Source organism: Coloeus monedula (genome assembly GCF_965178545.1).
Source record: "Coloeus monedula genome assembly, chromosome: 4".
Classification (NCBI taxonomy): Eukaryota; Metazoa; Chordata; class Aves; order Passeriformes; family Corvidae; genus Coloeus; species Coloeus monedula.
In genome coordinates, this window is record NC_138784.1 from 61,235,925 (window position 1) to 61,261,503 (window position 25,579).

Here is a 25,579-nt window from a genome sequence, read left to right on the forward strand (position 1 = left end):
TATAGAAAGGTGATAGGATGAACCTCTTCTGTGGTTGGTGAAATTTCATCCTTGTGACTCAGTGGTTTCTCAGGAAGCTGCACATTCTTGGTGTTGTACCACAGTAATCTCAGAGCTTGGGCTGAAGGCTTCATGTGCAGCCATCCTGTAATGCTCAGGCTGTGCTGAGATCAGTGGGATTATAGGGGTAAGGATTCCTAGAATAAAGATTTTCATGTTTTACCAGAGTGATTTACATTTTAAGGCTCAACATTAATGGTTACAGTTTTTGAGTATATTTCACATACACTCAGTATTTTATATTTTTCCATAAAACATAACTAAAACAATGAAAAATAATGCCTTTAAAGATATTAATAGGAATCTACTGTTACTGTAATGAAGGAGATACATAAATTCATTAGGCTTTGTAGAACATACAAACAGCCCTGGGAAAACTCAATGTACAATGAAACTGTTTCCATGGGTAGTTTATTCCATGCTAGTTGAAATGTGCTGCTTCCATGGCATCATTAAGGTCACTGTATGTCCAGCTTTCACTGGGTGTGTTCTCTTCTACTTTTCTTCTACAATTCTGCTTGGATTGAAAGAGAAGGCTTTGCTACAGATGTTAAGATGTCCAGTGATCTGGTGGGATGTATGTCCAGCTTTCACTGGGTGTGTTCTCTTCTACTTTTCTTCTACAATTCTGCTTGGATTGAAAGAGAAGGCTTTGCTACAGATGTTAAGATGTCCAGTGATCTGGTGGGAGCATTAGTTTCAATGGGATGCCTGGAAAGGTGAATAAATTCTGACTGAACTGGTAAAACTTTGTGCTGTGCATGATGCAGGTGTCACAGGGAGTCATTCTGCCCTGCTTTGTGATGGGCATATGCTTACTGGGTCTTGGCATGCTCCTGTAGTAAGGCTCTGCTTGCTGTTGAGTACTCTGATCTCACTAAATACAATTCGCCTGGATTGTCTGCAAATTTGGCAGAATAGGAAGGAAAGAGCCATCACCCAGCAGAGAAAGACACAATCATCCTGCCCTTGGCCAGAAACATGTGACTGCTTGGCAGAGCCCAGCCTGGCACCCTCTTGGTGATGCCCTGTTGATGCTGTGCTAAGATCAAGGATGTATTGAGAGCACAATTTTTTTCTCTGTTTATTCATTATAGTAAATTCCTTTAATGAGAATCTTTTCCTTGTGGAATTTGTTGGATAGTCCTACATTAGTCCTAGAATGCAAGATGCCCATTTTGCTCGAGATCTGTGTCTTACACAGTGTCTGGCAGAAAATCTTATCTGATTCTTGAAGAAGTGAATCATGTAGTTATGACTTCATTTCTACAGTTCAGCTGAATAGAAATCCTTAGATAGGCATTTGAGATTACAGTATCACTTTGAAGATCAGTGTAGTTTCTGTGTTTCACCAGTGGCTCCAAGTCACTGTTACCCACTTTCATCTGTCATAACTTGACCTGCCCTTTTTCTGCATTGGCTTCCTGAGATGACGTGCAGCGATAGGAGTCAAGCTCTTGCATTCTCCTCATTTTGTCTGGGAGGCTGCTTTTGTCTTTGGAAAAGCTTTGGGAAGAAAAATACCCACTGCAGGTTCAGTATTATAGAAACAGGAAGCAAGTGCTTTGTCCCTTTTGATTCATGTCCAGCATTCTAGTTTTAACGGCAGGAATCCAAGAATAATCTCAGTTGACCATGCAGCCAAACCCACCATGATCTCATTGCCAGTGGCCAGCGATGTGTAGGTGGTTAGTTAATCAAGGGGGGGTTGTTTTTGCATTGCATTTTTAAAAGATTGTGTAGGTTGCCTATCAACAGAGAGTCTCGACAAAGTACACAGCATTTTTCCTATAAATACTCCCAGTGCCTCGTGACCCTTTTGCAAAACTACAGAAGTTTGGAAAAGGTGGTTATGCCTGTTTATTTTGTCTTTCTGTTCTTACTTCCTTAATCACATGATGCAAGCAATTTTTTTTTTTTTAAATTTATATTTCTTATTTGCTTAAATTTATTTCCTCAAGTTTCTGATTTGTTTATTTGCTTTTTACTCTGCTTAAGTCAGCAGACCTCAGTTAACAGAAAAGACCAGCTAAACTGGTCAGCTGAAAATCTAGTAAGAAAAAAGAAAACCTCTTCCCTTTGAAACCAAAAATGAAGGAAAATGTGATATTTTATTGAAGATAAGATTTTCATTCTGGGGATTTTTAATGGAATTAAGCTAGTTGAAAGTCTAAATTTTTTGGACTGTGAGAGATGGGTGTATTTTTTGTCAGATCCCAGTGGATGGACCGTGATGGACCCCATCTCTTCTCTTGAATTTAATCTACTTCTTATTAAAAATCCTTGAACATTAATTGAGCTTGAGAGAGGAAGGGAGAAAAGACAGAGTTATAAAGGCTCTTAAACCTTTTCTTTCAGACATGTGTGCTACAGGCGGGACATCCATGTCCCCATCACTGCTCCCATCAAAAAATTTGATAACCGAAGCAGCCTGAGAGTGTTACCTTGTTTATGTGAGTCCCTCGTGTTGGAGTCTGTTTGAGTCTTCTGGGGCAGAAGGAGTAGCTGAACCAACTTTTCCTGTGCCCAGTGCATGTGGAAGCTGACATGTAGCCATTACTGCTTGGCCTGTCCCAGAGAGATAGCCTTCTGGTTTTACCTTGTATTAATTTCCAAATGTCTTAGGATGACAGAAACCACAGAAAACCAAAAAATAGAAGTGCCTGTATGCCTAAGAACCCTCTTATTTTCCCAAGGTGGGCCTCCACAGCAAATGAGCAGAGTCAGCAACCTGTTGAGCTACCACAGCTGAATTTTTCTGGTGGTTTTTCTGCTTCGGAGAGCTGGGCAAGTCTGCATCACCCCATAAATCAGTAACTTTCCGTTGATACGTAACTGTTTTTAAAGCTTGTCTGTAAACAGGAATGACATCAGAAAAACATCAATGTTGTCTTTCTTTCATTGTTCCCTCCTTTTCTTTCCACTCTAGATAGCAAACCTGAACCCCATCCAGCAGGAAGTGTCCCCGTGATTTCGCTGTGGGTCACAGCAAGGAGCAGAGCATATCTCCAGGCAAAAGGAACATGGGAATATGGAGACATTTAGAAAAATAAACCTGATGGATTTCCTTTTGCTGATGCTGTTTTGAAAGGATGCCTTTGAGGTGGCTAATATGTAGTACAGGTGCAAACAGTGAGGCAGAGAAGCTGTTTCCTTATCACTGCTCCCAGTTTTGAGACTTCTAGCCCCCACCCCAATTCTTCCCACCTCACCCTTGCCATCCCCAAAACAGTTTTCATCTTCGCTTTGAAACTGCAAAGAGAGAGATTTGAGTAGAGCTCTGGCTTGCCTGGGAAAGTTCTTAGTTTAATCAGAGACAGTGAATAAAAATGTTTGCAGGGGATGCGTAGCTGTGAAGAGAATGGAGGCTTTTATGATGACCCATGAGTTGTCCCCACAGCAGCCCAGCCAGGCATCCCACACAGGGGCTCTCCGTTTTGAAGTGGGTAAGTGACGTAAAAGCACCTCAGGGTAAACATGCTGCTCTTATCTCCTCTGTACAAAATGTATCATTTACTTGAAGACCATGCCCTGAATGGAGATTCAACGCTGGAGCATCCCGTGACTGCAGTTCAGTTTGTCCAGTGCTTTCATGGATTTTCGACTCCTGTGTACCACTGGTTACAGCTGGGCAGGTAGAGAGGCCCATGAAGAGCCCTTTGGCTGTGGGTGAGTGGACAGCTGTGCTCCCCGTGCCTGGGCTTCGTACACCCCAATGCTGGCTGGCATCTCTGCCTGCCCACCCAAGCCACTGCGGCCACCACTGCGGCGCACTGCGAGATGTGGCTGCAAGCCATGCGAGTCTGCTGGGAAACTATCCTTTGGCTAACAACATTTAGCTCTGCTTTTAATTAGAATTAAAATGTAAATTATATTATACCCTTCTCCCTTTAAAGTTCAGAGAAAATTATTGCAGTAATTAGGCAATAGTTTTGATTATATATGAAACAAGATCAAGCTTTATGGGAGGTGCTGGAGCCCTCAGCAAGTCAGTCTATGAATCTATCTGGTGTAGCCATCTGAGTGGGGTTTTTCAGCTGAACAGGTCAGATGAGTGCTGTAAGATGCACGGTTTCCATGGACATTAGCATTAAATGGAAATCCTTGTCTTTAGCTGGAGTTTGGAACCTGCATTGTGGCTCACAGCTGGCTGTGGAGCAGCAGTGAGGTGGGCTCCTGGGCTGTGCACCCCACCAGGGGCTGGCATGGCTGAGAGCGGGACAGGATGCGCTACTGGGAAGGCAGGTGGGGAGCCGGCCCCGATACCATGCACAGCTGGGCAGGGGAGTCTGGCCAGTCCTTGCTAACAAGGAAAACCAGCTGAAGTACAGGGAAGTGTGCAGAGCCCAGAAGGAAAATGGCTTTGCATTTTAGCTAGAAGGAAAATCTCCTCATCAGTTAAATAGTCTGTAAGGTGCTGGTTGTTAGTGTACTCATGCTATCTTCCCACATATCATACTTCTGAGTACCCACATCCCTTCTACTTGTGCTTTCTGTTCAGGACAGAGACTTGTTTTCTTGTTCAGCTTGTTGCTCCGGCATCCCTGCCTGCATCTCATCCCCTACAGCAGCTGTAGCCCATGAGCACCAGGTACCTGAAGAGCAAGAAGTGATTCTGTGGGAGGGTGTTCAAGGAAATTAGGTGTATCCTCAGCCTCGCTGCAGTTAGAATTCAAGACTGCTTATTCCTGCCGGCAGATCCAACTTGCTTTACCTCCTACCCTCTGGAAATGTTTCCCCAGACTAGTGTTTTCAACCCAATTAACATTTCAAAATTCTCAGCTTGCAGGTGCTGGTTTCAGAAAAGCAATCTTGTACAATGTTGAGCAATCCAGTTGGCATCAATTTGTCCTTAATCCCCTGTTCGAGCTGCAGACTGAAACATGCTCTTTTTCTTTTTAGTATTGTGTGCAAAGTAAATAATCCTGAACAGCACAGGCTACATTAAAGATAATGATGCCAAAATTGGTTTGTTTTTTTCTCTTATGCATGTTGGGAATTCACAGTTGCTTTATGTGCAATTTATCCTCCCACAATTTGGGTATTTTTAGCTGTTTGATTTAGCTGGTACTGCTATGGCTGGTGCCAAGGAAACTGTGGGTTGAGAGCCCCAAGTCCCACTGCCCACTTTCCCAGGTGTTCCAGATATTCATCTTTGCAAAACGAAGTACATTAAGGTTTGACTTGAAATTAAGAGTGCCTGCAGCTTATGAGCAGAAGAAGTGGCTTTGCCTGGAAGTGTCTGAACAGACTTGTTGGGATCTGTTGCTTGCAATGACCCTTACATCATTTCAGAAGTGGGGATATGGCTAATGCTGCCATGGGGCAGTGCAGTGACAAGGCACAGGCTGGCATAGCCATGACCCAGGTACATATCCCATGGCCTGGGGCAGACCCCTGGGTGCTCTGAGTTGCTGCAGTGGCAGCAGGAGAGTGCTGGAGGCAGTGTGGTTAATGCTGGTTTAAGGAGAGCTGGTCACTTGCACAGTCACACTCTGGCACTCACTCTGCCAGTGTGGACTATTGCTTGTCTTCCATTGGTCTGCCAGCCTTGCTGTAGTTAATCCCAGGTACCTTCTTTTCCCTGAAAGACATGTCTCAGTCAGGACTGGGTATGCCAAGGTACTTCCATACACCATGTGCCTCAGCTGCCTCACCCTGTAATCTAAAATACCCCCATGACACCAGGTAACACGTCTTTGTCTTCCCTGTTCCTGTGGGTGTTCCAAACCCTCTTTCCTCCAAATAATGCTGGGCAACATTGGCTAATGTTTTCAAAACTGAGCATCTGCCAATGCAGCCATTCTGGAATTTGAGAGATGTTGAGGTATGGATTCAGACACCTGATTTTAGGAAAGCCCTTACCACCTTTACAACTCAGGAGGTGCAGTCCATGCAGCATGTTTCTAGTGTCTACATGTTTACCCTGCTCATCCCTCATGTTTTGCTTTCTGCTCTTGCCATCCTGATTTTTCAACTCTGAGCCATTTCCTGGGCAGACTATTCTTGTTTGGGGCTGCAGGGTCGGGAGTGAAGCTCTGTGTGAGTGTGCTGGTAATGACTCTAGGCCTAATTTTGGCAGGGAGTGAAGCCCACTGAAGTCAATGGGAACCTTCCTGGCGTAATGGGCTTGGGAGCAGACCTGGCCTTTGACATTCTTCAGAGCAGTGGTTCCAGTGTGAACCTTTGGCAGCGTATGAATAACAGATAGTTATTTTTATGTATTGTTTCCAAAGCCCACAACTTGTGTTGGCAGTAAGTGCTCCTAAATGTGGGGGGCTGACTGGCAGCCTGAAACAAAGGGACAAAATCAATAACATAAGCTTCATGTGGCCAAGGACGGTCATCTCCACGTTGTTACATCCAACTTGACATAACAACAGGATTGCTCATCAGCAGTGTTTCAGGTTCCGAAGAATCAGAAGGCTTTGGCAGGATTAATTAGTGCCTAAGAAATAATAGGATATTATACACAGTATGTTTATGTTTTTACAAAGCAAGTGATGGAGTGTGTTTCTCATGGATGTTACTTTTCTGTTACTGCACCATTTAAGATCACTTTCCTCCAGGAAAAGAGACCTTTGCACTTTGATATGTTCCTGCCACAAAACAGAGGCTTTTTAGGGACACAGAGAGGACATTTGCCTCTGGACATTGCTTTTGTCTTTTGGAAAGCTAAGACCAAAACCAGCCCCTGCTTCCTTTTCCAAGGTGCCCCGAGGGGACACTGAAACTGGGGTCACATACATACTTTCTATCCTGAAACACTTCCTCAGTGAGGCTGCTTGCTAACTGGGAAAACCCTGAGATGGGGTATCTGTAAATTCACAATTATGCCCATTTTCCTTTTCCTTTCTGGTAGTGTTTTCCTGCTGTTTCAGCAAGGACTCTTACTTAAGTTTCCACCTGCCATTTTCTGTGCAGTTTATTTTCTTTTGGGATATTTTCTTTGCATTATAAGCTCCTAAACTTTTCCATAACACAGAAGATATTTTAAGGGGTGGTTTGGAAGGAACAATATTAACACACTGAAATTTTATGCATTTTCAATCTGCTTCTGTGGTGGTAGAAGCACAATGCAAGGAAAGGGCTCAGACCTGCAATGCTGGCAGATTCTCTGAGGCAAACTAAAGCTCAATGCAGGACTGTGTACTCTGCCTCACTTTTATTGACACCTGCTGATTTTTTACTGCTGTTTGCTCAATGGGAGGTGTGGTTTGGGTGCTAGCCCTGCTCAGACAGCCAAGCATTGCCTGCAGTATTCATTTCTGTGACCTGGTGCTACTGATACGCTACTGCTGCCCAGGCAGTGGAGAGGACGCTAAAAACACAGCATCCTCATCAGTAATTCCAGGCTTAGTGCTGGACTAGGTATGTATTAACTCCCATGTGTAAAGGCATGGCTGGAAACAATGGGAATGGAGCTTTGATCATTCCAAGGCCTGTTACCAAGCAGTGGCTGCTACCCATGGCCATGGCTGCTTCTTATGAGTTGGGAAGAGCAAGAGGTTATTTGAACCTATGGATTGCTAGCCTGGGATTTTGCATGGCTGTCATAAAGACTGACTTCTGCTGTTTCCAGATGTGTTATAAAGCAAAGTTAGAATGGATTTGGGTTGGTATATCTGTGAAAGAAATCTCCAATGCTAAAGTGTTTGTATAAAATATGTAGCTTTCAAAATTGGTACTAAGACTTCTGTATGTAATAAGCTAAAAAAAGTGTTCATTATTTTATTTCTGCGAACTTAAAAAAAAAAAAACCAAAAGAACCTTTCTGGCCAGGTGCTGCCATTGCCAAATATGCATTTCAGTTAAACTTTGCTGTGTTTACATTTCTACATAATAAAATTCTTTGGTTTATGTACTGCCAGAAGATAGAAAGCTGAGATTAAAGTATCAGATTTGATAAGATTTGCTGTCAAGTAAAAATAATAATGAAACAATGCCTATTTAGTTGATTTTCTAGTTATTAATATATTTTAGCATGCATCAAGCTTTCGTCAGCCTTTCTTATCTTCCCTTTTCTTTGTAATGCATGAGGGTATGTGTTTGCTATTAGATCTTTTCATTAATTTGATGAAGGATGAAGATGAGTAATTCTAGTTTTAAGTATCCTCTTCAGCAATGACAATGACTCAAAAGACAACAGTCTGCTTTGATTTCCACCTTCTGGTGAGCCCTTTTGTGGAAATTGTATATAGAATAATATTGCCAGGATAAAAATTCAGTGTGCAGGTACCACATTTTTAATGAACACATTTTTGGTGAAGCCACCAGGCTGTTCAGAATTCCCTTTGTTCATTCACTGGTCTGTGAGACATTAGGGGTCTTATTTAATCTTTCCACCTTGTTTTTGATAAACTTGGCTGCAACAGCATTTAAAAGAACCTTTAATGATTCCTTAAGGACATTTGTGTTGCTTTTGTCACCCCAGTGTCTCAGCATTTCATCATCTGTACCCACTATTTCACAGTGTACTTGTTAAGTGCTATTATCCCTATTTTATGGAAAAGAAACTCGAGGACAAAGTGGCAAAGGCCATTGGCACAGGGTTTTAGGAGCCAAGCCAACAAAGGGATTGGTTGAATCCTTTTTTTTTCCTTGGTCTGTCCTGTGTTTCCCTTTCCTCAGGCTATCCAGGTGACTTGGGCTGCTAAGATCCAGACTGTCTGCTCAAATCACTCTTAGCAGGATGCCTGCACATCCCATCTGCCAGCATGATCTGAGTGTTTAGAGCTCCTTCAGGAAGACTCCTGCATCCAGCCGGTTTGCTGAAGCCCCCACATGATGGCTGTGAGAACTGGTGACAGCTAAGCCTGGGGAATGTGTGTGCACTCATCTGTGCCAAGGTCTGCTCCAAAGACTAAAGTGCAGCCAGAATTTTCCAGTGTAGCAACTTGAAGGTTGTTTCACACCCCTGACTGAAACCATCTTGCACCTGCCATAACATGATAGGGACTTCTTATAGCTGTATGTAAGACCTTTGGAAACTCAGATTGTTTGAGCCTTTTTAGCAGACTGGAAGCTGGATATGGTGGGCATCTCAAACACTGAAGGCCGTCAAGTATTGCCACCCCATAATGACAATTTTCTGACATTCCTGGCAGTAAACATTTTAAACATTCATGGAGTGCTTCACTTGTAAATCTCAAAGCACATACATTACTGGGTATTTAAGGCTTAATTCATTTCCCAAAAAAGACAAGATTTCCGCTTTCTTTATTGCACTTGTTCCAGCCCTCAAAGCAAAAGTTGTCTATTGAAAGTAGAATAGATACTAATTTGGTCTCATAAAACCACAGATTGTTTCAACTTTCCTTGAGTTTCTGAATGAATAGATGACCAGATCCTGTGATGCTGCTCTCAGCCTCACTGGTGATATGAAAGAGGCGCTTGTCCAGCCAGCTCTATAGCTGTGCCATTCTTTTGTTGCCTATAGTACACATGCTCTGCTCCTTTTTTACTCTCTTTTTATTTTAATGCTCTGCAACAGGGTTGCACAAAGCTGAGTTGGCTTTTAAAACACAACTTCATTTTGCAGCTATACGTCTGTGCCCAGTTTTCTTTTGTGCTGCCCATGGAACAAGGAGGCTGTGTGGTATCTGACACCAGGCTTTTTCCAGTGATTTATTAACTGTGTCAGAATAGCTGTTGTGAATGCTGGGAAGCTCTTGCATATTGTGACAGTTGATATTGATTATGACAGTTTGTAGACTCTACTGCATTGTCAGATGGTGGATCGTATTTTGTCTTCTTACTATACATACCATGGGCTATAGATCATAGTGTTTTCTTTAAAAAAGAACCCATTGTCCAGCATTCTGGCTGGTATGAGAGAACTTCTGTAGCATATTGTGCAACAAATAGCAAGATAGTTCAGGCACCCTATGGGACAAACAGGCAAATGTCAATTGCTTTATGAAAAAAAGTGAATAGTTTGTTCTGGCCTTTTAGGGGAATGAGCTGTGCAGTTCATAGACATGGGTAAACTAGTCTGAGGATGTCATTTATGAAAATACTGGTGTCCCGTACTGTCTGTTGGCCAGAAATCCACAGACCGTGTAGGAGGAGTTTGCAATGAGGATTTTGGCTACCAATCATTTGTAAAGGTTGCTTTGGGTCTTGATGGAAGCTGAGACTACACATTTCTGGAATGAGTCTGAGGGAGAGAAGATAAAGATTTTTGCAAACTTGGGAGAATATGAAAGCTGGTATGTGAACTTCTGTGATGGACACATAGAATCATAGAATTGTTGAGTCTGGAGAGGACCTGTAAGACCATCAAGTCCAGTCATTAACCTGGCATTGCCAAGCCCACCATTTAACCATGTCCCTAAGGGCCACATCTACACATCTTTTAAATATCACCAGGAACGGTGACTCCACCGCTTCCCTGGGCTGCCTGTTCCAATGCCTGACCACCCATCTGGTGAAGACATTTTTCCTCATACCCAATCTAAGCCTCCCCAGAGCAACCTGAGTCCATTTCCTCTTGCCTTGTCACTTGTTACCTGGGAGAAGTCAAACAGATCACCCCAGGCAATGACCCCTCCTGGCTGACTAGTTTTAGCCTGGCAGTAGTTAAACAGCACACAGAAGAAGAGATTTTTCTAATTGCATAAAAGCTGCTTCAGTGGGGAAAAGAGTCAACAACTGAGCTTTTACAGGCGACCTGATAAGAGGAGGGAGTCAAAAGCCATTTTGTTAATTATGCTGCTGTAATTTACTATATTGCTGCTATAATACTGGAGAAAAAAATCTTTCAATAATACATTTCTTTTTAAAACAAAACCTTACTTGAGATGAAGTGGTGAAGTGAGTAGGAAAGAAATCAGAATTATTTTTACTGTTCTATTTCTGCATGACCATAAAGTTACACTTTGAGATAACAAACCTTAGCAAAATGACATTTAGCAGTCTATGCTGTTAGAATTTTGATCTCACACTGAGTTAAGATTGATTCAAATGCAGTTCCTGATGCAATTTTACATTGATGTGATTCAAAATCCATTTCTGCACATACCTTTAATTGAAATCAGGCTAATAGCAGGTTACTTGTGTAATGATTGTTGCTGGGATGCCTCAGACCAAGACTGTGACCACTGAGCTGTGGCCTAGGGGAATTGGGCTCAGTTCTTAACCCCACTCTGGGCCTGATACTGGCCACTCTAACCAATTAATCTCTCTCATGAGGTTAACTCATGCCCATTTATGGTTGTTTATTTACACCATGACATCTTTCAGAAGGAACATTTCCTATCAGAAGCCACTCTTGATCTTGTCTGGGATTTCTAGATGCTGCTCTGATACTAATCATATTTTCTGTAATATGATCTGTATTGTAATGAGTCCCTAATGTTAGTGAGGAGACAGATTTAAAGTAGGTGATTTGATTTCAGTGATGATGCAACTTCCCATTCCACACTTGCATAGAAGTTGGATTAAATTTAGCACTCACTGTGTCATAATTATTTTCCATAATGACAGAATAATGTAGAGTTTGTACATTCACAGCATTACTGTAAGCCTCAGGGTGTACTGAAATTTTACAGTGGCATCTCTCCGTCCAGTGTCAGGTATTAGTGCTATATTTTTATAATTACGGGTTCTATTGCAGAACAGCCACAGCAGTATCAGAAATGCCTTAAAGGAAGGATAAAATGGGAGATTTTTAAAATGTCTGCTTTTCACTGCAGGCATATTTTATTTAAGTTTTTTTTCTAATGTTCATAAAATATTTTAAGAAGTTACATGTGAGAAATGAAGAAGTTCCGACATTCAAATGTGAAGACTTGCTTTCTTAGATGACTTGTATCTGAAGGTCTGGTCACAATTCTGTGTTTGTGCAGAGTTCTGGCTCCTAAGTCCTGAGACTACACCTGAAGAAGATAATTTTGGTGTTGTGCTGTGAAAAGCAACAGCTTCCCAGCACATGTTGTAGACTAGCAGTCACTGTCATGAGAGTCCCCTTCCTCTTGGCTCCCCCTTGGCCACCATAGGGCCCTCAGACTGTTTCCACACTAACCCTTGCTAGTTGTTTGCCTAGGATCTTTGCCGGGTGTTCTGGCCTCTTTGAGATGTCTCGGGTACTTTTGAGTTACAATTCTTAAGAAATTTTATTTTGTTTTCCTGAGAAAAGGCATGGGTAGTCACTGCAGAAGGTGGGTACACTTCCCTGTCTCATCCTGGTGCCATGAACTGACCGCCTTGCAGGTCTGTTTTATTTTCAGGAGACTGTGGGAGCCTCCCTGTCCATAGGTTGAAGCCTGCTCTCTGACATCGCTGTTGTCTTTCTCTCTTCCCTTCAGATGGTGTTCACAGTGTCACTGCGGTCTGCACCCTGCGTGTCACCATCATCACGGATGACATGCTCACCAACAGCATCACGGTGCGGCTGGAGAACATGTCCCAGGAGAGGTTCCTTTCTCCCCTCCTGTCCCTGTTTGTGGAGGGGGTGGCAACTGTGCTCTCCACTGCCAAGGATGGCATCTTTGTTTTCAACATCCAAAATGACACGGATGTCAGCTCCAATATCCTGAACGTGACCTTCTCAGCCTTGCTCCCTGGTGGCATTCGAAACAAGTTCTTCCCCTCTGAGGACCTGCAGGAGCAGATCTACCTCAACAGGACGCTGCTGACCATGATTTCGACGCAGAGGGTGCTGCCCTTCGACGACAACATCTGCTTGCGTGAGCCTTGTGAGAATTACATGAAGTGTGTCTCTGTGCTGAAGTTTGACAGCTCGGCCCCATTCATCAGCTCCAACACCGTCCTGTTCCGCCCCATCCACCCCATCAACGGGCTGCGGTGCCGATGCCCCCCGGGCTTCACGGGGGACTACTGTGAGACGGAAATTGATCTGTGCTACTCCAACCCTTGCGGGGGCAATGGGCTGTGTCGAAGCCGAGAGGGGGGCTACACTTGTGAGTGCTACGAGGACTACACTGGTATGTGTTTATCTTATCTTTTACCCATGATTTATATGTTAGACCATCAGCCAGGCCAGCTCTGTGTCAAGCTGAAATTGCTGGCATTCTTAGTCAAAAGGAGAAAAACTCCTGGCACTGCCTTCTAGTCAGGAAAAGGTTTGTGAGTGTCACTTAGGGTAAGTCCCATATCTCTGTGCCTGCATGGTGGTTGGAACCATGCCTTGCTCCAGGTCATGCAGGTGGACTGTCAGCTGTGAAGAGATTTGCACTGTGTGAATTTCTGCTCAAAATGCTTTATGCAAACACATTTCTTCTGTCTGGAAGGAAAAAGGTGGGACACATCTCCTGGTTCCTGGGTGTGCATGTAAACCCGTTCCAGGCCCCTTTGCATACCAGGGTGGACAGCCTCGATAGGAGCTCCTCAGCCCTTGATCATCAGCCAGCACAGAGCATTAGGATTGTTCTTGTTCCCAAAAAGCTGCAATAATACACACTTAAGGGAAATGCTGTAAGTCTGCTCTAGCTTGTAAATGTTCAGATAAAACTCCAGAAGGACATAGCTGCTTCCAGGCCTGTCTCCACAGCCCACTGAGGAACGTACTTTGCCTCATCATGGACTTGACAGCTATTAAAGATCAAAGTGCTGCTTCTCAAATACTCCTGAGAAGTTACGATATAGTACTAGGTGAATGTTTTCTGGTGCTTCAGTAAAGTCAGTGGGATTATTTATGTATTCGAAATTGCACACGCATTTGAGCATTCTGCACTGACGTGCTGCCGGCTGTAATTTACACTGACAGCTCAGCAATGTCTGCTGTGACCCCTGCAAACAAGGGGTGAAGCAGAGGGGGCTGGTTCCCAACACTGCCTCTCACTGCTGAAGTTACAAAATATTGAAAACATAAATTATTTAAGTTCTGATGTAAAAAAAATCTAGATGATGTGGATCTAGCCCTCCAGGTGGAAGGGTTTTCCTTCACTCTCTCTGACTTTTGCCTCAGGTCTGTCATCAAAAATGTGACTGTGGAAGGAGCCAGGAGTTAGTGAGCAGGGACATGGCAGCAAGGGAAGTGGGCTTTTCGCAGCATGGGGGACAGGAGGTGCTCCCTGAAATTTATGCAGGGCTTAGGGCAGCAGGACCTTTCTAAGAAGATGGGGACAAATATTTTTCCTGATGGGAGAAACTGAATAGAACTGTGAGATGGTTGGGATAACTGGTGTTTGTTGAGGAGTTATTTTCCTGCCAGGCTTCTCATGAATGACTTCCACAGTGAAATACATTATAAAGTTCATTATCCATTAATACACAATGCATAGAGAATTGGGCATCACAAAATAGATTTTACAATCAGTAGATTTCATTAAAAATGTTTGCAACTATGATACTGTAAATAGGAATGCTTAGAAGTAGCAAGTTTCATTAACCAAAGATATGCATAAAAATTATGTTAATGCATCCATGTCTTAGTTTTGGAATTCCATCATTCATTCCACCACATTTTTAGAATCTCTTGCTAGAAATCTTCAGAAAAAAAGGCTAAATATCATTTAAAAATGAAAGATAATAAGCTTATATAAATAATTGATTAACATGTTTAATACTTAATGCTGTAGTCAGAACAAATACAGTACATATTTAGAAGAGAAGCACCATATTATTCATACACAAAGAAAGATTTGATCTGTAAGTCTATTTTCAGTGCATAGTTGTTGAGTTAAAAATTAACTGTCCTGCTACCAGGGTATTAAGGTGGTCAAAAGTCAAGGAGTGAGCACTGCTTATAGCTTTGCTGTCAGAATTAACTACACTTGAGTGAAACACTTTCTTTTTTGGAAGGACAGTTTGATCACATTCAGATTGGCCAGGGAAAAACACTTCCAGCCATGATAAAGAGGGATCTGGAATACCTTATCCCATAAATTGATACAAATATTATTGAATATTTCTGTTTTATTACTGAGTGAATGCAGTAGAAATTCAGTATCTGCTCTGTGGTTTGTTTACATGACATTGATGCCTTTAGGTTCCATGTTGCATGACAGTGTTTTGTTCATCAAACCCAAACATCTACCTACGTATAGTGGCCATTAGTTGATGTTCATCCCCTTTACAGAGCAAGGTTGAAAATGTTACCAACAAGTAACCTATTACCAGAAATATTTTATGAAGATGCATTATTGAATTTTGTCCCAATCTCATCTTAATATTGTTATTTTACCTATGGTTTTAATACTTGCTTTAAATATGTTCATATCCATTTGCAAGTTCAGTTTATATGTATTAATCATAATACTGTGTTTTCAGCTTGGATGTAAATTTATTATTTACAGCAATCCAGATTTTCTATCTATTTGGTATGTAAATAGCATAGATTTCAATAGCAGCAGTGTGTCTTGGCTCATGGAATGCAGTGGCCATAAACCGGAATGAGCAGAGAATTGCTGAGTCTGAAGGTTGGAAGATTCTGGTGTTGCTGAAATTTTATCATGGTACTAATGCAGTGTAGTAATATACCAGTATGAGGTTCTTACAAATCTTTGAATTAATTGTAAAAGGTGAAATATGGATGGTAATAGTCTATGAAATGCAGCCTGCTTTGGGAGCTCTCATGTTTCCATTTCCTAGTTAAGAGCCTACATAGAAAAAAAATTATAAGAAGATACTAAGATCTGTCATCTCTCTGGGGAGATAGGCTGCAATTTGATGAGAAATCACTACACAATCATAACCCTGTACTGATTGTATCTGACTGGTCACCTGCTAAAAATATAGTGTTTATTTCCTGTACAAGACAATTATGTCCTATCTTAATAGGATGGAATTTCCCTCCATTTTTCCACCCAGCTTTGAAGCCCTCCATTTGTTTTGATGTAATTGTTAGTCATTTATACATGATGAAAGTTTCTCTGTCTTCAGGAGTCTTCTGTTACGGGCACTAAGGTAAACTGAGCTTCTACAAGGTATTTCTGAAACCTGATTACTGGCTAGGCTGGGGTGATTTGGAATTCCCTTCACTTCCCATGATGTAAGGAGGTGAGTGAGGAAGTACATATATTTTTAATCATATTTTTTCAGACTTACAACCTCTTCAACTTCTTTTCTTTGCATACAAATTAATGTAGAGAAGTGAACAATGTACGCACTAATAATTGTGCCGTTGATGGCAGAGAGCTGTGTTCATGGCTGAAGGGTTAAAGGACGTAATTTTAATTAAGGAAACAAATTTAATGAACACTATATAAAGCCTGTGTCACTTTTCCAGCTTCATTTCATATATGTTTGAGCTCTGCAGAAGCATCTGAGATGAGCTGTAGGTGAAGGCTTAGACATAGGTGGAATTGTCTGTACTCCCCAGGGGGCAAACTGAAGTGCAAATGCATCGTGTCATCTGCACCAGTTTTGGAGGCATGGGTGCCACAGCAGTTCCTGCATGAGCTGTACTTCCAGCCCTATCCTGGTGCCTCCTACAGAGCACACCACTGTGGCCATAAGTCAGCACTTTTTTGGGGTGAATTCCCACTATTCCAGCCCTGCTGTGAGTGGGTGCTTCCTCCAGGTCTGTGCTTGCAGTCCTTCTGCTCAGTGGCCACCAAGACTGCTCTCCTCTATGGTCATGTTCCCAAAAAGCAAAATTTAATTGACACAGAACAAAAGCACTCTAATTGAAAAAAAAAAACCCATCAGCCCCTGAAATAAGGAAGGGAATTAATGTTCCCACAATTCTTCTTAGCATTATCACATTCTCTCTGCCTCTTTTGCTACACAACCCCTAGAAAGGAGCAGTTTGTAAGGGAAAAAGATCATTGGAGAATTCCCCATATCCTTTGCAGCTCTCCTTGGATTTCACTTCAGAGAGAGGAGAAACCGTCCATGGTCGTAAATCTTCTAGTAATCAAATACAGCAATTAGAGATCTTTTGCTTGTTACACTTTTTTTCCCTCCTAATTTGTATTTGTGATACCATATTGACATGAGGAATCATGACATCTAATGTGCCTGCTATGAATTCTGACTTTGTATAATGAGAAGGAAATTATAGTTGGTTTCTTAGCATCCTGCCAGAAGTCCCTAATCATATTGCTTAGTAAGTTCTCAGTGTTTGGCTCTTGCAAACATAGAACATAAAAGTAAATGTGAGGATATCTTCTGCTTTATCTTTACTTATATCCATTCTTCAGATAGTAATTTCTCAGCTAACTGATACCAGATTCTCATTTTTCAGGCCAGAGAGACTTATTTTGGGGAATTTCACCTTTCAGGTAGAGAAATCTGGCAGCTACAGTAGTCATAATGAGTGTTTTATCTTGTGCAAGAAGGTCTGAAATTCCACTCTCAGTTGCACTTCTGCAGCTCGGTGGGATCACAGGTGTGTAACAGCCAAATCCTGTACAGCAAATCTAAATTTGATTCCTTCAGGTTCCTCACTGCATCTTTAACTCCTTGTTTAGCTTATGAAAGTCCATGGTTTTGTGACTATCCTTAGTTATCCTTACAGGCTTGTGGGGCTTTGACAGCACTTTCAAGCAGATGTGACCAAGTTTTTCTTTAATACAAAACACCAGATAAGAAACTGTGTCATTCACAAGCATTGCCATGAATGTAGGGATGTTGTCCTTGCCACGTGACAGCTTCGTGAGTCATCTCTCTGATACTTCATTCAAATATTGAGGGAACACAATGAAGGTACTGAAATGTTTTGCATCATTGCTACCTTAACAGTATCCTTTAGGCTAGGTCTTCAGAGTTATGCTACTGGATGGTTTTATATACTAAAGAGATGAAAACCTAGGCAAGGTCTAATACTCTGAAAAACATATAGTCAATTTTAAGAGTTTAAATAGAATTACAGTTATTAGAGTGCTGGGTGATTTGCAGTATTTCCAGAATTTGAACTCTTAATGGGTTTTTATTAAGTTTTTCTGCTGATTTTGGATGCAGGAAAAGTTGAAGAAGACTGCTGACAAACTTTCGTTGTTTCTCAGTGCCTCAGTTAGAATGCCTGGTTGCCTTACCTTGCAGTTTCTGTATGGCAATACTGTGAAAAAGCTTGTGGAGGGTGTTTGCATCTCAGTGAAGGTCTGGACAGTGTTGAAGGTTTAGACATTTTTTTAAATTTTTTCTTTTTCAGCAGTGCTATGCCATACCATTATTCTTATGCTCGTACTGAAACTAGGTCTTCATAACAGCAGCACCATATTGCTGTGGACCTGTGACTCTCTGCAGCTTTTTCACATCTCATGGAAAGATAAGTAATAGTTTGCTTGTAAGATCCATCCTTACAATTATTACCCCTTGGCTGATGTCCCAGCACAGACTTTTCCATCCATCTTCAGCTTTCTCTGTCTCATCAGCCCATTTCTGCCTTTACTGAACAAGCAGGCATCTCGGTCGGTGTAGACATGGCAAGCTGTGACCCCAGGGTTGGCAGCAGTTGCATACAGCCAGGGGCCTCTGTTTCCTCCCAGCCCCTTCCAAGCCCCCAAGCACAGGTGCCTGGCAAGGACCCTGTAAGCACTGCAATGGATGGTCCAGAAGCAGAACTTAAATCCTCCAAACACTTTTCAGAGCATGACTGGTGTAAAATGTGGAAAAGGCTATCATTATTGTTACCTACTGTCATCATCAATGACATAGACAAAGGGATTGAGCACACCCTCTGCAAATTTACAGATGACACCAAGCTGAGTGGTGTAGTTGACACACCTGAAAGATGGGATACCATGCAGAGGGACCTGGACAAGCTTGAGAAATGGGCCCATGGGAATCTCATGAGGTTTAAGAAGACCAAGAGCAAAGTGCTGCACCTGGGTCGGAGCATTCCAGTATCAACACAGGCTGGGGAATGAACAGATTGAGAGGAGCCTTGCCAGGAAGGACTCAGCAGTGCTGGTGGATGAGAGGCTGGACATGAGCTGGCAAAGTGCTCTTACAGCCCAGAAAGCCAATTGTGTCCTGGGCTGCATCAAAGGCAGGTCAAGAGCAGCTGAGAAAGGGCCATTCCTGGGCTGCTCACGGCTGGAACCGTGGGAGAGATGCCTGTCTAAGACATTTCTTTCCTGACACAGATTCTCAGCAGAAGTCTGTGTGCCCACTTGTCTGGTGTGTTTAACTCTGAGACTTGCTGTGCATGTTAAAACAGGTCCTTGCTTGTTTTTGTGGCAAGGTTTGCTGTTCATGTATGCAGGGATGGGGCCAGCATGCCACAGCCTTCTGGCTGGACCCAAGTGATGCTGGGCTGGACCTGAGGCTGTGGCCCTGATATCACAACTGCATGACTGCTTGCTCCAGAAGATAACTGAAACAATAAAAACAGAGTAAAAAATTTCAGTCAAATTCCGAAGTCTATTGTTGTCATGTTTCTGTTGATTACATTCCTGTCCATGTCTGTCACCAAATCACAGGAGATGAATGTTGCAAATCTGGAGTATATATCAGGACTCCCTGAAGAGGTCTACCATTTCTCTGGGTGGGTTTTTATCTGGAGGATATGTCCTTCAGCTAATCTTCAACCTACACTCACTTGTCAGGATGCAAAAAGCCTTTCCTAATTGGATTACTGTGGTGTATTTGTTGACAGTTTAGTTCTCAAATGCTGTACATGGCCTACAGCCTTCACAGCAATCTGCTATGCTTTTTCTTAAACCGAGGCAAAGAGTTTTATCGCATTACCTTCATCCTCATGTGCATAAACTAGCTGCTGTTTAAAGTTCCACAGTCTTCTCAGTCATGTCCAAACCCTCCTTGCCCCTCACCCCAAGATGCTGCATATGGGATGGTCTTTGATTCAGCTGAACTGCTGCAAGTGCTAGGGGTTTGGATGCCTTTTCTGGAGCCTTGTGTCTTGTCTTCCTTGCCCATGGAAGTATTTGCACTGGTCAAAGTCCTTTGCTGTCCTGTGGAAACCTAGCTACAGACTTAATGTTGTATTTGTTCTTTTTAATTAGTTTTAGAATTATTTGACAGGACTCATGTTTTTCCTGGGTGCTCGTGCAGTGGAGGCACGATGAGTGCTTTGTAGAAGCAAGCAGCAGATTGCACACCAATGTAATCACTCAGCTCTGGCTTCAGGAGCTACCTTAGTAGTTATCTCCAGTATACTTATGAATTTAGCTCTTCCAAACAGTTCAGGGTCTAGGAAATCCTCCTTACTGATTACAGCTTTTCTTCTTTTGCTTCTCTATAAGACAGCTGTGGGGCTGGCTTCTTCTTCCCTTCATTTAGCCACTCCCCTCATTTGTCAGCTGAAGAGTCTATCACTGATCATTTTACATTTTCTCCCAGACTTTGGTAATTAAAAAAAAAAAAAAGTAAAAGTAGCACATAGCTAAAATTCAGTAACCAGATAACTTAGGCAGTAACCTGTTTCAGGATGGTTCCATTCTCACAGTTACATTTTTAAAACTGCTTGCCCTTAATGCCCTCGGTGTCTGTGAGATCATGGTGGAATATGGAGAGAAGGCAGGATTTTGTTTGTGGTCTGCACAGTACGAAGTCAAGGTTTGCAGACATGAGAGGCCTGCAAGCACAGACTGTGGTGGGACAGGGTTGCAGGTGTGCAAGAAGTGCTTCCCCAGCTCTTCTACAATGCAGGTGTTTAGTATCAAGCCCTGATGGCCAGGTATAACCTCAGGATGTTTGGGGTTGGAAGGGACCTCTGAAGATCACCTAGTCCAAGCCCCCTACCATGGCTAACATTGACTTCAGTCTCTTTTTTCCAAGTCAAATCTCATTAAATACCTCTTGTGAAAATAACACATTTGACCCTGACACCATGCCCAGCTAAACTCCTGTTTGCTGTGAGGCAGCTGGCTTTGCATGAGCAAGGCAAGCTGCTAACCTGGCCTGGGCACCTGCCTGCCTCTGGCACCTGACCTCTCTTCCCACCCCTTGGCAAGGAAATGTGTTACGAGTATGAGCTTATCAGTGGTGTCCAGTGTGGGAGAGATACACAGCGAGCACCTCAGGTTTCCTACTAGCATCCTGGTTAACAACAGACTGGTCTAAATTTAGGATTCCCTTTGTTCTAGCACATGTGAAATCTCTTTTATTGTCTTTAACCTGTTGTACTTGTCTTTCGTTTTGTATATTGCTATGTCAATTTTGAGCAGTTTCTTGAATTGTTCTCCTGGTTTTGTATTAATGGTATTTCTCTTACCACACCTAAATGGGAGTCACAATTCTCCCAGGCTCTTTGAAAGCCTTTGTTATAGTGCACTTTCTTATCATCATTGGTAAAACTAAAAAAAAAAACCAAAACAAAACGTGGGAAGTGAAGCGTAATTAATCAAAGTGGAGGTATTTGATATTATAATTTTATAGGTACATGTAAAACCCTCCTCACTGATGTAGCTAAGTTCCCACACACTGTCATAACTGTGAATATATATATGCATTGCAGATCATTGGTCTGACAGAAATCACACACATGGAGGTTTGTTTTAATTAAAATATTTTAAATAGTTTATTCAACAACTGCAAATTTCTCTGTGACCATAGTTTACAATTGCGTTTTTATTAATTTAGCCAAGTTGAGCCTTGTGTAACGTAAGATTTGGTTTTTTTTTTTTTCCTCATAGTTTTATTTCAAAAAGGTTAGCTGGATAAAATTTTAAGCTGCATTTTCATTACCCAAATATACACTTGCTAAATGTCAAAACAACCCATATGTTAGCCTATCCTTTAAGTGGTGGTGGTTTTTTCTCACTGAAAACAAATCAGATAAGGAAAAAGGAGGAGAGAAAGGAGGAGAAAAACCCAACAACTTGCCTGTAAGTTATTTGTACAGAAGATAAAATCATAATGAGATAGTATTTTTTCCAGTATACCTTATGTTCTGGAAAGCCCCTCACAGTGTTCACAGAAGATCAGAGGTGAAGACAAAAAAAAAGGAATTCCAGGACATCTGAAGTGAAATATTTTAGATCTTCCAAAACAAAAAAGAAATTTAGCTTCCAAGGATCAAGGTAATGGGGCTCCTTTTCTCCTGTCTGCAAATAAAAATATTGGGAAACAGAACTGGGAAGCAGTAAGACTGAATTATGAAAAACATGTTGGACTTCTGTATACATATTTATAATTCCCAAATTAGACATTTTAATTTTTTTCAGTGGATAAACAACGGGAAAGTGGCAGGAAGGATGGTTGGGTGCAGAGATGAGGGTATCAGCGTGATATCCTGTTAGAAGGAAAAAAGCATAGAATAGTTTCTTGTGCCCCTGTTCTTTGTGTTGTGATGATTGAAAGTTTCGACAGTTGAGCACCAGACTGAGGCACTTGGCCTTGAACGTCAAGATAATTACAGTTGTGCAGAGCGTGGTGGGAACCACAGCTTCATTGTTGTTGCAAATGCTCTTTTGTTTAGAGCATCATGGTTCAGTGCCTGCATCCCAGCCCTGCTCCTCCTGGGGCGGGTTTTGTTCTGCGACCTGCACTGTACGGTGCCCCCGAAACACAGCTTCCCGAGCAGTCACCAGTCTGAGCGCTCAGTTTCTAAAAATCAAGATGAAGATACTTTACTTCAGGCTGTCTCTCTCTGTAGAGAAGCATATGAGACCTTTGAAACAGCATTTTCATATAGTATAATTAAAAAGCATATTTTAATTAGATAGGCCAGCTTCAAAGGGTCAGCACAACTGATGTGCATATTGTAAGATGAAGATATGAAGATGAGTGTCTTATATTAATAATTAAACACATCCTAATTGACACAATGACGTGTATTAACTCTAACAAGATGGTAACCATTTAAAGTTACTTTAAAATTTAATGGTATTTAACAAAAAGGTTGAATTTTAATCTACTGGACTGCTGTAAGCAGAGATAAGTGCAAGCTGTGGAAGCTGGCTGGAATAATTTTTTATGAGTCCATTTCAAAATACTTTTTAAGAAAGTAACTTTTGAATTTCCATCTGTTGTGTAGGTTTAAAAATACATGGATTTTGAGATTTTTTGTGCAAGATGTGTGTGACATGACAATCCCTTCTTCAGGACTCGTTAAGAAAAAGTCAATTTCCCTGATTAAGTTGCTTTTTGTTTTCAGTTTGTGTTCCGGAGCTGTGTACCAAATATTTTTGAGGCTACCAAAACATAAGATTATGGGATTATCTTTTTAACCCTAATCCTTTTAATTTGACAAGCAAAGGGGCATTTTTGATTGTTTTTTTCAGAATTTTCTTTCAATGTATAAGAATGAGAATTTGATGAGCATCTTGTTTTGCCAGCACTATCTACCCCATGATGCTGAACCTCTGAACTACGATTCATAGTAGACAGTTACACAGTGCTTTTAAGTATACCTTTCTTTTAATCTAATTCTTCTCATATAAAATGAAAATGTAGAGCTCTAGCTTCCTAACATGTAATTACAATAGTAGATTGACTTTAAGCGTGGTTTTCTGTTGCGTTATTAATATTTTATGGCTTCTCTTCAGTTATTCTCACTAATTGGCCATTATGCTTCTTTCCACCAGAGCTTCTGGGACCACCTAAGATGTTAAGGGGCATGATTTGATTTGAGGTCTCTGCCTGGGTCTACATTGCCGTGATATTTACGACAGTATTGGATTACACAGAAAATGGGAGAGTGAGATTTTCCTGTGAAAACTTCTAATTTATGGAAAACACAAAATGCAGGCTCTCACCAGCCTTCCTTTAGTGGAGATGCGTGGAGTTAGCTGCTTGTGCAGTCAATCCCAGCAAGCTGCTGGGGACAAGGGGAGATGGCTTCTTCTGTGTTCTGTCTCTTGTGAGCTGAATCATTATGTCTGTAACATTTACATGGAGAAAATTAAGTGGGATCTTAGTGAAATAAGGGCTGAACTCTCCTAAAGAAAACAGCAGTGTTTGCCCTTGAAAGGGAGACACTGATCTTTTCTGTGTATTCTTTAGCCTTCATTTTTCTTCTTCTTTCCGAGGGCAGTTATTTGCAGATGTGTTCCCTTTTTGAACTGCTTTGAGATGCTGACTTGATCAAAAATAAGTGCTAGAGATTTCCTCTTGCCTACCAATTTGGGAACTGGGAGTTGCAACCCTTTGGTTGATCTCTGTGGAAAGCAGCTTAGGGAAACCAGGCTGAAAGTGAGCAGGAAGCCTGATGGTGCCTGAAAGCGTGTCTGGTTTTCCAGCTCCTGAGTTCCTGTTGATAAAAGATGTTATTGAACACACACCCCTGCCACAGCCACCACGCCTTGCTTGCTTTCCTCATTCACATAAATAGTTTAATGTATTTTGAAAAATCCAGTGTGAGGCCAAAACAGCCTGTGGAACAGCAGCCTTGTGGAGTTGATGGTGCCGGTGGCGGCATTTGGTGCCCAGGAAAAATTGCAACTCTGTGGGATGAAATAATCTTTTTTGTCATCTGAGCAGAAGCACAATGAGTCTGTCCCCTTCTTCTGTCTCACTGCTGCCCGTGGAAGGAGGTGAGGACTAGGCCTGGCAGCTGGTTCCCATGCTGAAGTGCCTGCTGTGTGCAGAGAAGCAAATATGGATCAGCCTGCAAAGGTTGTCCCAAAGGGAATCTGTCCTGCCAGCCATGGGGGCTGCTCCAGCCTTTGGTTCCCTCCATGTGCCCCACCTCGAGTAACACTCCTGGAGAGGAATCAAGGGGCATAGAGAGCCAAGAAAATAAAATATAGTATCAGATGCATATATAGTAAGGGTAGAGGGTGATTGTGCCTCTTAAAAATAAATGGAGGGAGGGATATTCCTCTGTAAATGAATGTGTTATGCAAAGGGATGCTTTATTCTTACACCTCCAGCTTCTTCACTGGTTTTAAGGTGGGATTTTTAGGAAGAGATTTATTCCAAGTAAGACAATGCAAATTGCAGACACAATGGCATAATCTAGTTTGAGTTTTATCTTTGACATCTATAATAATGTTATCCCCCTGATAATACATCCAGAGATAAAGCTTAGGCTTTTATTGAAAGGCACTGCTTCATCACCGTGTCTTACACCAAATCACTGCAATTTTATTATGATGAATTGTCTTACATGTAAACCTACCAGAGTTCAACATAACTGGAAATTTTTGTGCATTTCTTTTTTCTCTTGTGTAGATTTTTACTGTGTTTAGTTCTGTGAGAGAGACAGAACCTAAAAGGTTTCTAAAGCTTTACCTTACAGGTCAAATGCTGAAGGAGGTGACACCTTGCGAGGGCCCTGTACATTACAATAAATGGTTCAATAATTTAGAGAGCTAAGAGACCGTTGTCAAGTCAGCCAAGATTAAAGATTAAGACATTAAGAAATTATCCACTGGACCCCATAGGGCAAAATTTGTTGTTAAGTAGGTGTGGCAGGCTAAAGGCTTGGATGCTTAAGGCTTTTTCCAACCAAAACGACCCTGTGATTCTATGGGTTTTTCGCATCCACCACATCTAAAGCATTCCAAAAGAGTGCTTTTCCTCAGCATTTCCTCAGAAGCCTGGGGGTGATTATGTCTGGTGCTGTGGGAGCAGGCAGCAGGGGGAAACCAGTCATTGTGTGCACCCCTTCCCACTGGCTCATTGCAGGAGACCAGTGCCCAGGTTTCACACAGGGATGTCTCTTCATGAGTTTGCCATTGAGCATGTGCCCTACCTCTGCAAA

The 25,579-nt window shown here is 42.0% G+C and overlaps 1 protein-coding gene across 1 annotated transcript in view; it reads left to right on the top strand.

Moving 5' to 3' along the window:
- Positions 1-25,579, top strand: part of CELSR1 (cadherin EGF LAG seven-pass G-type receptor 1) — a 166,734-nt gene that overhangs the window by 56,227 nt on the left and 84,928 nt on the right. The window contains exon 2 of the mRNA XM_082279992.1: positions 12,369-13,007. Coding sequence (XP_082136118.1) covers positions 12,369-13,007 — 639 coding nt within the window. The remainder of the gene's footprint in view (positions 1-12,368; positions 13,008-25,579) is intronic.